The following is a 15245-nucleotide window of genomic DNA, read 5'->3' as shown; positions in this document are numbered from 1 at the left end:
AAAGTCATTTTTTTCCTCATTGTGAGTCATATGCATCTTCATATGCTCCCACTATCAGGAAGAGATCACTTTTCTAAATGAATTTATTATTTATGTGTCAAGTTACGCCTAGTTGACTTCAGTTCCATAATCAGATTTAATATTCAATTAAATTAAACAATCAACTGTTTTTATATGGGCACTATAGTTCTTCCAAACTTTTCAAACAAAAAACATACTTATAGCATATGCAGTTGAACATTACTGATACTCATATACCAAATCATTATTTATGAAACTGATCAAGATATCACACTAAGTGAGTTTTGCTTTTTATATGTGTGATGTGCGTCCACAATCATGTTTGTGTAAGACACTATTTGGGTTTCTATCTCTCAGTCAACCACGACTCTTTCTTAACTTAATCTAGGATATTATGCATATTAAATACCACGCATTGAAATTCTCCCTATTCAGTATCATTCTCATTCAAAGTAGCCATTATTTTCTAGGACGTTATGGGTAACTAGATCACAGAGACATATTTATCAGACACAACATTATCAATGCAATTAAATATACATCAATTGTTACAACTACACATTAAAATTTAAAATATCTTACATAAGACACATAATCAAAAGTTTACTATGTTTTCAATCATCTTCCATGACACAAATGTTTGATATTTTAAACTTTAATATAATTGTGCCAATATTAATTTTGAATGAGAATTTTATTAAATTCTACCAATCTCAAAATTTCGACATTTAACAAATATGTGATATAACGAATGCATCATTTATTTTGACTATGACTATTTCATCTACCTGTATTGATCTCTTAGTCACTTTATTCCTGATAAAGTTTCTATGAAATTTACAATAGGTCAAATACCTTGCATTACTTTAGTTTTGGGAATAACGTTAAAGTAATGGTTATCCCTTCGTACATTACTAAGCATTGTTTTATAGCAAAAGTTCACTATGTTCCCAATCATCTTCCATGACACAAATGTTTGATATTTTAAACTTTAATTTAATTGCGCCAATATTAGTTTTGGCTGAGAATTTTATTAAATTCTACCAATCTCAGAATTCCCGTATTTAACAAATATATGATACAACAAATGCATCATTTATTTTGACTAGAACTATTTCATCTACCTATATTGATCTCTTAGTCACTTTATCCCTTATAAAGTTTCTATGAAATTTACTATAGGTCAAATACCTTGCATTACTTTAGTTTTGGGAATAACGTTAAAGTAATGGTTATCCCTTCGTACATTACTAAGCATTGTTTTATAGTAAGTTGTAATGAATCCATTTGTCCCAAAGATTTCCAATTCTTGTCTCAAACAAGGTCATTAATTATGGGGCTCATACTCATGCATGAATATTATTAGACTATATGCTATCTCTTTTCCAATTAAAAGAGTTCAACAAATTATTGATAGTCTCAATATGTAATGTGATAGTCCCTAGTCAACAAAATTACATAAAGTATAAACATGTATTTTGAAACACCAATATACATTTTTGGGAGTCAATATGAGGTATTACATGTCTTTATGCATCGTAAAACCCATGGAACACATCTCATATATAGATCCGAGCACTACACAACTTCCAAGGACCAAAAAATAGTTGCATATGCCAAAACGCACTAGAAAAGGGTGTTCACGTGCCAAAACAAGTTCATATGCTCTTTCAAGCACTGAGTCGATGCTACATGCATTGTAAAGAGTTTGCAATGCGCCTTCATGCTCTAGGAATGAGTCGAACACATAGTCAAATGTCAGCTAATGACCGTTATGCGCTTGTACATGCTACCACGTGTTGGAATAAAGTTGTCACGTGTCGCCATACGCTGGATGCAATTTGCCACGCTCCTCCACGTGGCCACACATGTCGGTCAATGATACGGTCAACCTTTTGACCATTGACCAGTGAACTGATCCAGTAGGCATTGATCGGTTTGGATTGAACCTGGTTGACCCTTTGACCAATGGGTCTTGACTAACTGGTCGAGTAATCGGGTTTTCCTAATTCGATTTCGATTTGTATCTATGCATAAACCGTAGATATTTTGCCCTTTTCATTGGCCGTTTTTTGACGACGACACCATGGGGCTTTTGTAACCTAGTTGACAACGAGCTTTATCATTCCAAGTTTCAACACCAATGGTGCCAAAATCCGTCAAAACGGTAAGGAAGATAAACATGCCTTTGGTCTAAGTTTTGGGTCAATTTTCATCGATTTCGACGTTAATTCGAATCATTTTTTAATTTAAAACATATAACACCATTCCAATCATTCATCCAACATGTCTCCCAACACCAATTTCATGCAATTTTGGCCAAATTAAATTTGTGCCCAAAAATGAATTTTTTAAATTAAAATTCAATATACAGATTCTAATTTGCACAATATATGCAATACGATTTACAGAAAACATAGCAAATACGTATCCTAGACTCTGATACCAATGTTAGGAGTAATCAAACATGTCAGGATCAAATTCTATGAATTCTATAAATAAGGATTTGTGTACCCAGATTAATTTTCGATGAAGCTTCTTTGAATACGGCATATGGTATTGACGTTAGTTTATTTTCACGATGCCATTTGCCTACGTACTGATTTCCATTTAGGAGACAGGATCTGTGCATTGGTTTTGTAGGAGAAAAAGAGAGAATTTTTCTCTGGTGAAAACACAATAGCGTTCTCTGTTTTGGGGAGGTAGTTAGGACTTTATGTAAGAGTCCAACTATCAATTATTAACCACCAATAATTGCCTTTTGACAGCTAAAAAAACTGAATCGGGTCGACTAATCATGGGTGGACCCATATCTAATATAATGTATTTTTTGAGTAATATTATATGTATCTATTTTAGATACATAAATATATACATATTTATATATGTCATTATATGATTAAATATTATTTTATTTTTAATTTAAAATTACTTGATTACATAATAATACATATAATTGTGTATATATTTGAATACCCAAAATAACTACACATAATTCTATTAGCATTTTTGGCATCAAATAATCGAATCCTATGGCTATTTAGTTAGACTAATAGACCTATAAACATAATTCTCTTGTATAAGATTAATAGTGTTTGGTTAATGCCTTCTGTATGAATAAAGACAATTGAGGTTTGAGTCTGAAATGTTTATAGAACAGAAATTTTATTCAACCTGTCTGATATCCTTTTTTTGCCCAGTCCAAAATTATTTTTGGTTCAAACAAACGAATCTCAAGCCTAACCAATTCGATTAAGAGACGTATACACACCCATTTTCCCTTGCATAAGAGAGAGTTTAATGACACACATACAACTATTAGATCTTTTTGATGGTTTTTCTTCAACTTTCTATTAATTTGTGTTTGAGTAATATTATGTGTATGTATTTCAATATAAAATTTGGTACATAGATAATATCGTCTGTTGTGGAGCTTAAGGAAGTGTTGGAGGATGTTAGACAAACATTGTTGAAGAAGATTTGAGGAAGACCTCTATCTTTTATTGAATAGTCTTATGATCTTTCAAAAATATTATTATAAAGGGCATAAACTTCTTTATTAACTTTTCACACATTAACCCTAGCATATCTTTGTTTAAACTTGATTCATTAATGTTCTTTTAGGCTTCAAACCTATTTTAGATTGCTCTTACAACTTTTAAAACTTAACGATTACACCCCTACTCGCAAATTAATTTTTGAGTAAAATAAATTTGATTCACGGTTGATATGAACGAATGGGATAATATTCAATTCTTAAAATCTATTTAGGCTTCTCCCATCTCTAAAGATTTTCGCGATTCTTTACTTTCCTTTATTGGTCTTAATTAGGATGGGATTACCAATTAATTTGGCCCTAACAATTTTTGGAAGGATTGATTATCATAAATATTTTATATCTTATCTTTTAAAGAGTTTTTTGTGGACATTTGGTCCACTACTGCTATGGGTGAAACTTCAAAGCACAATGCATATACATATCATAGCTGATCATTCAAGATAAAAGCATGGTATTAGATTAAGGAGAATTTGATAGATGAGGAGTTGAAACAGAACATTTGGAGTTGCTCATGTTTGGTTAATTTTGTGTATACAAAATATTTTCGGGTTAATCAAGCCTTGAGCTAAGGCAGTTTAGGGTCGAGCCCGAATGTTTTTTTGGCCAAAGGACTATTTCACCGCCAAGTTTAAATTCTATCTCAAGTGACACCAGTGAGGTTTGAAAAACCCAAAATCTCACTTATCTATTAAAAATCTTAGTTATAGTTAGGGGTGAAATAGTCATTTAATAAAAAAATTTAAAAATCTAAAGTTTTATTATGTTTACCCCCTCAGCTTGAAAACTCACAATTCCCCCCTACCTGAAGTTTGAAAAATCAAAATTTTCCCTCTAGGGTTTGCAAACATCCCTAGAGATGGTCGTCTCCGATTGCGTCAGCTTTCTCTCTCGACTTAACTCTCCTTATCGATAATTTTTCAGCCACCGACGAAGGCTAATTCCTTTGACGAAGACAAAATCATCTTCAGTAGATTGTCTTTGTCTCAGATAAAGACAAAATTTAGCCTTCGCCAATGGCTGAGAAGTGATTGGTAGGAAAATTTAAGTCAGGAGGGAGAGCCAACACCACTGGAGACGACAAAGTTTGTTGTGTCCGACGATGATTTGCAAACCCTAGGGGGAAATTTTGATTTTGTAAACTTTAAGTGGGGGGATTTGTGAGTTTTCAAGCTAAGGGGGGGCAAACATAATAAAACTTTAGTTTTTTTTTGTTAAAAGACGATTTTAACCTTAATCCTAACTGAGATTTTTAATAGATGGATAGGATTTTGAGTTTTTCAAACCTCACAGGTGTGGTTTTGGAATAGGACTTAAACTTGGGTGGGAAATAGTCCTTTGGCCATGTTTTTTTAACATAAATTATGCTCAAGCTCACTTGATATTCAAATTTTGTTAAGTTCAAAATGTATTTTTTGAGTAATATTATATGTACTTATTTTAGATACATAAATATATACAAATTTATACGTATTATTATATGATTGAACATTATTTTATTTTTAATTCAAAATTACTTGATCATATAACAATACATATAATTGTGTATCTATTTGAATACCCAAAATAACTACACATAATTTTATCCGCATTTTTGGAGTCAAATAATCGGGTCTTATGGGTATTCAGATAAACTAATAGAACTATAAGCATAATTCCCTTGTATAAGATTAATAGTGTTTGGTTAATGCTTCTGTATAAACAAAGGCAATTTAGGCCTGAGTCTGAAATGTTTATAGAACACATTTTGTTCAGCCCGTCTGATATCCCTATTTTGTCCAATCCAAAATTATTTTTTAGTTCAAACAAACGAATCTCGAGCTTAACCAATTCGATTAAGAGACCTATACACACCCATTTTCCCTTGTATAAGAGAGAGTTTAATGACACACATAGAACTATTAGATCTTTTTGATGGTTTTTCTTCAACTTTCTATTAATTTGTGTTTGAGTAATATTATGTGTATGTATTTTAATATAAAATTTGATACATAGATAATATCGTCTATTGTGGAGCTTAAGGAAGTGTTGGAGGATGTCAGACAAACATTGTTGAAGAAGTTAAAGGATTTGGAGGAAGATGGGTTTGCTAGGTCTTTCTTAAGCGGTTGAATTTTTAAAATTTACTGTTTAAGGTGTTCATGAAATTGGGTCAGTTAAATTTTTTGATTCTTCAAATTCAATAATACTCTTTTATAATATTTATTGTTTGCTTGCTTCTTCGTATCTTTGTTTCTCAATTCACTTTTGAATTTTTTTGAAATCAAGATTTAAATTTGTTGGTTCATTAATATGATACTGCTATGAACTTCTATTATGATTCCTTGATACCTAAAAAGGTGAAAGTGAAAATTTGAATGAGAAGTTAAGCTGAATTTGAGTCAATTCGAGTTTAGCATTTGTTCAAATTAATCTCAAATATCATCAGAGAATACTGTCAAGATAAATAATATTAATGACATGATAAATAGTTTCAATGGGAAGATGAACATTATTGTCAATTTGAAGTTTGAGCTTCATTCAATTCAAATCAAGCAGAACACCAAGTTAATCCAAACTGTCTCCGTTTGGATCCAACCCTAATTAGAAATAACAAATGACAACTGCAAATTTGGGTGCTAGTGTAGTTGTTCAGTGTTACGTTAGCTTTCCTTAATGGTCTATAGGAGAAGGGATTAGTCCTAGGAGCATAATAAACAAGGGAATGATTCCGACAGAGAATAAAGCAATGAAAGAACATTCAGCTGTGTTTGCCAAATCCATTTTAAGAAACGGTTAGAAGGGAAGGACAAGAAAGCAATGATCGCGAATGTCCGGCACTAGAAATGAGAAAGAAACAGCTAGAAGAATGGGATACGAAAGCCCGGAAATGGGAGGAAAAGGAGAAAAAAATCTTGAAGCGATTACAGTGGAGGTTTTAGCGCCTCGAAGTTAGTATTATCTCGATTGAATGTATTATTTCAAATTTTAACCAATAAAAGAAGCATTCCAGATTTGTGAGTATTTGCTGAGTTTACATATAGATTTCCAGTTTCCGATGATTGTCTCACCTTGTTCACTTTGTCCCCCCTAGCTTGATGGCTCAGTTCTAAGCATTGGATTGTTTATCTATACTTTTAGGTTATGTATGGGCATCTTAATTCTTAAATTTGCTTAGAAAGAAAAACTCCGAGCAGATGAGATATTTATATAAAGTTTTAACTGGAAAATCTATTAGAAATCTGCATTTTATTGTACGTGTAGTTTCATTTCCAGTTTTGAAATCTTCTCCTATTGTTACTGAAAGATCTGGGGATTATTCTTTCTACTTGCATTAGCACGATAAGTGTTTGGAAAACTAATTTTAAAAGCGATTATGAAAACAGTTGATTTCATAAACGAATTATAAAAAAAAAGTAGGCTATATTTTATTATTTTTGTAGAATTTAAGAATTAGGTGCAGCAAACGTGAAATTTTCTAAGAAAAAAATAATATAAAAGGGAGAATGAAAATTAAAATACATACAAGAGTGTCTTTCACCAGCAAAGTCACGCATGGCGGCCAACAGCTGTGCATGGCGACTTTTCAATAGTCTTCACGTTTGCCGCCCGCCCACCCACATTCGTACCAGCTGGTTGCAGCAGATAATGGCAGCGACAAAACAGTAATTTTATATTTAATGTTTTAACATAGCCGTGACATGAGGTCAATTCATATAGACTAACAACAAAACTTCCACAACTAAAATAACCAGTTCAATTTTCAACAACAAAACTGAAATAAGAGTACAACTTACGGTGAGGCAAATGTTAATTGCTGGCTCTCTCGAGTCTGCAATCAACCACTAACATGTATATATGAAGTGTGCCTACGAGCACAAGATTGATTCTCTATAAATCTCCAATAAGGATTAAAAAAAGGTATTTTCCAACACAATACAGGATTTTGGATCAAAATCAATAACTTGATAATCTCAAAAACCCAGCCAGGTAATTCTTTTACCTATTGGGCATGTAAAATCCTCACTTCTTTCCACCCCCAGAAACGTTGAACTTGAAAAATATTATGTCCCCATCTTGGACCACGTAGGTTTTTCCTTCCTGCTTGTACTTTCCAGCAGCCTGTGCAATATCATTAGTCAGGATCACAATTCCCAGAGGTTTACACCAATGAAAGATATGAAACAAAAAATATCCCAGCTCTAGTATTTATAAAAGGGGATTCAATGGCCTTAACATTAAGGATTGTTTTTCTGAAGGACCTAAATTGAAATCAATAAGATTTTATGATTCCATCATAATCTTACAAGCAATCATTTTTCATTCATTCTACACCCCAGATGGTCAACTGAACACCACATATTTTATATATCTAGTTACTTTTCTTTTAGCTATGGATGACTCTACAGCCTCCTAGCCCAGCCAAAAGCGATTCAGATCCTAGGGCTGATAGCCTAATTTGATCATTTGTTGTTTCCATGTAACTACAAGTTTTAAATTATGTTTCATTGCAATTCTTTGGTAAGGTCAATTAAGAATTTCTCCAGTTGTTATATAAATAATAAAATCATCTCTGTAGAAAATGCCAATTCAACAGGGATGTCTGCTATGCTCAGCGGTCATTTCCATCACTTGTATACTCTAGGGTAAATTAATCTGATCTCATCATAAAATTCTTTTTGCAAGATCATTCAGATATTATCAAGTCCTCAGCTAAAAAATACATTAATCCCAACTACAGACAGCAAATTCAGCAAGGATGCAATGGCAGGATGTGTAAAGGACACTAACTATGTAACTTTAGATTATAGCAAGTACCTTAACAGCTGCCTCACTACCAAGTTCCTTCAGATCATCAAATTTCATCACCTAACCAGAATGAAACCCAATCAGTAACATGTGGAGAATCCGTGTGTGTGTGTGTGTGTATATATATATTAAAGGGATGTGTAAATCAAGCATAACCATCTGCCAAATTTTGGGAAATAAAACTCTCCAAGCTTTTTGAAGCTAACATTGAAAGGAAATAAAAATCTCTCCTTTTAACAGCAGGTCAACAATATTTGTCATGCCAAGGAGAATGACATGCAGCCAAAACTATATGTGATGAAATGGCTACTGGCAATAGTGGGGACTGGGGAGGCAGGTAGTGCTGATCTTATGCTTACAGAGGACAAGTGGCCTATTAGTTGAAAGAAGGATGACATTGTGGTAGTGAAGGTAACAGTTGTTTTTGCAAGGGTTCCCGACTTGAATCAATATAGGCATGACATGGCTAGCATGGCCAGTAACGAAGCAAGGTAGAACATGCACTACAGAAATTATGGACATGAAACAACCTCTGCGCAAATAAACCCTCTTTCAAAGTCACTATGGATGGTCCCTGCAGCCTGAGGAGCCTTTGTCTGTCGTCTAATTTGCCAACACTTCACCTGGAAAAAGGCAAAATGATTTAGACATTTACTTATTGTGAAAATCTCAAGAAACATATCCAAAAGGAAAATAATTCAGAAGAGTGCTTCTCACAAGGAGAGTGCATTACAAAAGAAGATTCTAATCATGCAAACCAGAACAATTGCCCTACTACGAAGATAAGCCTATAGACAACTAAGAGTTATTTTAATAAAATAACTTGAAAAAAAAACCCAGAAATAAGTTTTGAGTCATTGCAACAAGGAGTTGCTTTACAATACCATGAAAATGAAATTAACTTATGTTTGGTACTTAGTAACCAAAAACAGAATGATGTAAAGTTTCAAATAGCAAGATGCACCCCAAAGATAACCAGCAAGCTTAAATCAATATTTTGAGCTGTTCACCTCTCACCCCAGCTCAGAGACAGAAAGCATCACCCTCATCACATCAAATCAAAGGAACACATACACTAGGATGAATTAATGAGGCATAAACAGATTTGATCTCAAGGCCATGGTGCCACAACTTGCTGTTTATACACACGTGAAACGTAGGGCTGGATCCCTCGGCTCGAGCTCGAAACGAGCTCGGCAGATTTTTTTTAAAAATTTTTTATACAAAACGGCGTCGTTTTGATAAGAAAAAACGAGCCGAGCTGAGTTCGAGTCGAGCTCGAGCCGCTCATATATGAACCGAGCCGAGCCGAGCTCGGCTCGAATCCAGCCCTACGTGAAAGAAACTGACAACAATAAATTTTAAGGCATCAACATTACCTCATCAGGTCCCGCCGTGAAAAAGTAAATGAGATTAATCACTGAAAAACCAGTCTTGATGATTTTTGGAAGGGCACTGTTGCAAAGAAGATTATTAACCCAGTCATGCACTCATTACAATTCTACTTCTTGTTTCTATTGAAAAACTCAAGAAACGCTCCACTAAGACTTTTTTTTTTTGGTTTCTCCGATGGATAAGTGAAGCTTCAAATTTGCATAAACAAATTATTTGAATGGAAAGAGAGAGAATCCAAGAAGCTCTTGAAAAACTTAAATGTAAAAATTTAGATAGAAAATTCTTCATAAAGAAAGGATACCAATGCTCCCTTAATCAATAGATACGGAAATTTACATAAGATAGAATTTTCATGTAGGAAAATCAAGAAATCAATCAATTAATTACAGTTGGGTCACAATTATCATTTATTCCAGAGACAGGCTCCTGTGATAGCAAAGTAATTCCTTTTTCCATCTCAATCAATCCAACTTCATATGGACTTTGTGAAAATATAGACAGCAAATGCTCACTTCTATAATACTGTCAAATACAGTTCCTTCTTAAAGCTACAATATTTTCATGCATATTCAGTAGGCATCACCTCTCTTCTTTTTTTTTTTTATAAACTTTTATGTAAGGCCCCTCATTGTTGAGAGATAAGTTTAGATGAACTAACCTCTGTACCTTGTTCTCCTCACAATATTTTGCTGCTTCATCTGGTGGCATATCAGCAAGATTTCTCTCTAACACGCAACTGAAAGGAATAATTTGTTCTCCCCCATGCTCCTGGACCCTACAAAAGGATAATACAATCTAACACAGTTTGAAAATTGAATTTTACCACTAATAGTCAGTATTTTTTCAGATGAAGCACCCCATTTAAGTGGCTTAAATAAATTCAGGAAGAAACGAAACATACCAAGCATGAATCTTGGGCAAGAACTTGTTCTTTTTTCTTTGGTAATCTTTCTCATTCATGTTTACCTGTGTATAGAAGAAAGAACGATCATGAAAAAAAACCAAGGCCACATCCTTACAAGTCACTGCCTGGATGAGATACTCAAATATGGATATAGTAACATAAACATACGTAAGACCCCTAAACATAAGGCTGTAACAACACTATTCACAGGTGCAACAAACTCTCAGCAAAATTATATTAACAGAAAAAGCTCTTAGATGTAAATAAATAGCAAAGTCAATTCATGAGCCCAGGAAGGAAAAAATCAGCAACCTCCTGGCTTTTTGGTCTACATCAGAATTTAAGGTAAGATATGGCTTTACTTGTATAGATTTATATTATTAATAACTTGGGTCCACAGAAAGCTTTTAACAAAGAAAAACTACATATAGAAGGATTAAGGATAGAGTAAAAAAGCAACACGCACAGCTTGCTACAGATTCAGGAAGTGGGGCTTTCTTCATATAATAGGAAGAAAAAGGAATTACCAAATAAACGACAGGCTTGGCAGTGAGTAGTTGAAAAGTATTCAGTATGTCAATATCAGCAGCTTTCCAATCCCCTAGACGAACATCTTTTCCGTCCTCAAGCCAGGCCTTGACCTATAGATACGCAGAACCAGCATTATACATAAGTTACTTTGTTAGAGAAGAGAATAGAAAAATTAAAAAAAAAAAGAGCTTAGTACATCAAGTCAAGATCTTTACTCCAGCGTGGGAACCACTAACCTTTTGACACAATTCATGCTCTATTTTTAACTGTTTATCATTGCTCCTCTTCATGCTCTTCTCAAGATCTTCTACCCTCCTTTCCATGAATTCAATATCCTGCAAGTCATATAGAACACATAGCAAGTTCTTTTATTTCAATGGAAGATTTGTAACCACATATATAGTCAAGAAAACGATACAATTAAATGATAACATATAAGACAAGCAAAAGAAGTTCCCTGGAAAATCTGTAGCACATACTTAAAATGAAATTCATCGACAATCAAGAATCACAATTTTGGGGGGAAAAAACCAATGAAGAGATTGTTATCATAAATTTTCTAGTACCCAAAGAGATAGTATGCCTTTACAAATTTTAAAATCATCTTTGAGAATTATAAAATTTTAGTATGAGAGGAAGGCATGAGAATCTCTTGTTTACTCAAATTCATGTTACTTGTAGAGAATTTTGACATGGAACAATGAAACAGCTTACAACCCCCAATATACAAGGGTTGCTTGCATCGTTATAATGATGTGAATATTTTTACTTCATGTAAATTTTGCATACATACCAAATATAACTTGTGAATTCATGTTCAATATCTATGAAAGAATATATTAACAGAAAGAGAGAGAGAGAAGAAAACCAATAATTATGATAACCCTCACCAGGAAATTCATATATCTTCTAGAAACTGTTGGGAGATTTTTCATTTAACCATATTTATCTCAAAACAAGGTACTACAATAGAAATCTGTATCTCTGACAAGCTCTCCCCAGTCCCCATTAACAGCCAATTAGAACAATCATAAGCGGGCCTATCTTATACTTATCATCATAGTTCAAATCAATCAATTATCTACCAACTACACAATGCCAAAGATCATGATAATCAGCTTGAATTTCATAATAGGCATACCTTTAAGCGTAACTCTGAACTAATGACCTCTAAGTCCCTCACAGGATCAACAGAGTCATCAACATGGATAATGTCTGGATCTTCAAATGCACCTACAAAATATAATTTAAAATTTGAAAAAAGATGAATTTCACAGTGAAAACACTTATAAATAGGAAACCAAATAAGCAGATAAGCATCTCAAATGAACTATCAGTCTGAATATGCATAATCCAACTAATGAGAAAAGAATTTTCCTAGAAGATTAGACAGGGAAGTTTTTGTCATCAAAACATAATCTACAAAGACAGTATTCATTCCATTGAATCTCACTAATGACTAAGGAAGAGGTCAAAAAAACCACATGATCTACTCATGCAAGAATAAACAACATAAACCATCACTCTACTCAGGAACTTAAAAAATTTATATGTTACACCAAAACCTTAGAGTATTCTAAATGCTGTATTGTTACTGCATTTCCACAAATCAACAGGAGAAAATAAGAAGACTCACAGCTGCACATACAAACAAAATAATTTCAAAATTTGAACAAATTAGATTACAGAATTTAGCCAGTCACATGCAACTCCATTTATTAATCCTAACCAGTCACAAAAATTAAGCATCAATAAGCAACACGCCAAATAAAAGCATCTTACGAAGAACATGAAAAATGCCATCAACCGCTCGGATATGAGACAAGAAACTGTTTCCCAACCCCTGTCCTTCATGGGCACCTCTAACTAATCCAGCTATATCATGGATCTCCAAGAAAGCTGGAATCTGAACATAAACGAAAATAGATTACTGACACAAACAACACACGCATCCCTGCAACCTAAAACAACGACACAATCCAAAGAAAAAAGCCACAAACCTCGCTTTTAGGCTTGAACAAATTGCAAAGCCACTGAAATCGTTCATCTGGGATGTTGACACGAGCTTCATTAGGCTCAATAGTGCAAAAGGGGAAGTTCTCAGCAGGAATTGAAAGCTTTGTAAGCGTATTGAAAAGTGTAGATTTGCCAACATTCGGCAATCCAACCTGAAACCATCACCCATAATTATTAAAAATTTGAAAAAAAAAAAACTTAAATTTCTAAATTCTCTCGGTGTTAATGAAATTACATAAACAGAACTTTAAGTAACTCCAAAAGTATGATATTAACATTAAGTATTTATTTAATCACAAACAAATTCAATAGAAATGGAAACTAGAATCACAAGCATAATTAAGAATTGAAAGAAAATTAAAAAAAAAAACAAAAACCAAAATTCTTAGATTCTCTCAGTGTTAATAACATTGCCGAAACAGAAGTTTAAGTAATTTATACAAGTACGATACCAAGACTATGGCAAAATCTGGTATTCATTAATCACAAACAAAATCAATAGAAATGAGAACTGAAATCACAAGCAAAATTAACGCAGAAATAATAATTAAAAGTTCAAAAAAAAAAAGGCAAAATGAGCGACAGTGTCGAGTTAGAGGAGAAAATTACGATGCCAATCTTGAGGTGAGAAGAAAATCGGCCGAGAATAGGTCGCTCAGCAGGTGCTTCTTTCGATTTTGAAGCTTTTGGAGGCATTTTTTCAATTTATGGTTTTATTTTCCTTTCAAAATTTCGATTGTTTTAGAGACTGCAGTGTTTCCACTTCCTAGGGTTGTTTAAGAGAAGCTGCGAGTGCGTGCTTGTGGCGCTTACTCACTGTAGTCTGCATTGGCTTTTCACAATGCTTTTAACTCTTTTTTTTTTTTTTTTTAATTTTTATAATTTTGTCAAAATTATGTTTTAATATGAATTATTTCACCCCAATTCTAAGTTCACTATATCTACCCTTGAATTTGAATTTGAATTTGAATTTGAATAATTATGATCAAATTTTAAATAATTCAGATTGACTTTTATCCCAATTCTAATGTTATTTTAGGTGACAAACTTATTTTGCTTACTATAAATGTAATTATTGAAATTCACTAGCATATATTCAAAATCAGCACCTTTTACCTTGATTATCGACTCAATCAAACTTCAGCAAGATTAATTTCATGTCATTCATATAATGACATGTATGTACACATGTCTAGATGTTGGGTCAATAGATAGCATGACCCGATCCATAGAAAAAGACATGATCCGAAATCATTGGTTATGTTGAAAGCCTTAAGATTAAACTCACAAAAAATTAAAATAATTATAAATTAAAAAATAATAAGTAATATGGCGGGTGACTTATCAAAACAGGTGGATCAATTTGTTAAAGTTCTAAAACTCAAAATCAACATAATTCGTAAACCTTACCATTTTTACGTGTTTTGATACAATATGACCCATTAATACAACAAACCATATTAAACTTGATCTAGTATGACTTACAGTAATGTCTACCTTTATGTAGTATTGACTTTCTACAATCAAAGTAGGTCGACAAAACAATATTTATTTTTAAAAGTTTATATAAACCTAGCTTTAATTACATAAATATATTTGATAGATTGTATGATGAGTACTGTTAGGGTGTGTTTGGATTTTTTATTATTAAAAATGAAAGATTATACAAAGATAGATTATATGAAAATTACTAGTATAAATTTATTATTATATTTGATAAAATTAGTATGTATAAATAATTAAAAATACTAATATATTATTTTATTTATTATATAAAAGACTAATGAGTATAAAAATATTTTAAGAAATGTATTTCCTATGCCTAATCTTTCTAAATCAATTTCCTTAAGGTTATGGTTGCAAGAATCCCACAAACTCCTCTAGCCACCATCAACGCATACTGTACCTCAAATATAACAAACTGTCATTTGTTATAACCACCGCCAACCACGTCCTCTATTGAAACCACCGTCAATTGTTGTAACATCCCTCCTTAGAAGTACTACCCATCGAAGGAGAAATATTACGAATTAA

General features: G+C 32.9%; 1 protein-coding gene across 2 annotated transcripts; it reads right to left on the bottom strand.

The window, feature by feature from the left end:
• Positions 1-7290: 7290 nt before the first annotated feature.
• On the bottom strand, positions 7291-14041 carry LOC123219323 (obg-like ATPase 1). Of its 2 annotated transcripts, XM_044641214.1 has the most exons (13): positions 13821-14041; positions 13196-13363; positions 12978-13101; positions 12337-12428; positions 11432-11530; positions 11192-11305; positions 10662-10726; positions 10419-10535; positions 9745-9820; positions 8896-8988; positions 8375-8425; positions 7560-7678; positions 7291-7425 (listed from the first exon to the last, which is right to left on the bottom strand). In XM_044641214.1, exons 1-12 carry the CDS (start codon positions 13905-13907, stop codon positions 7580-7582), a joined length of 1185 nt encoding a protein of 394 aa, XP_044497149.1. In that variant the 5' UTR covers positions 13908-14041; the 3' UTR covers positions 7291-7425; positions 7560-7579. The 2 variants fall into 2 exon arrangements, with proteins under 2 accessions (XP_044497149.1, XP_044497147.1); XM_044641212.1 differs by having other exon boundaries at positions 7291-7678.
• Between the last annotated feature and the right edge of the window lie 1204 nt (positions 14042-15245).

The sequence above is a fragment of the Mangifera indica genome, chromosome 6 (assembly GCF_011075055.1).
Source record: "Mangifera indica cultivar Alphonso chromosome 6, CATAS_Mindica_2.1, whole genome shotgun sequence".
Taxonomy (NCBI): domain Eukaryota; kingdom Viridiplantae; phylum Streptophyta; class Magnoliopsida; order Sapindales; family Anacardiaceae; genus Mangifera; species Mangifera indica.
Note: the sequence above shows the minus strand (reverse complement) of the source record. Positions and strands in the feature narration are given on the sequence as shown.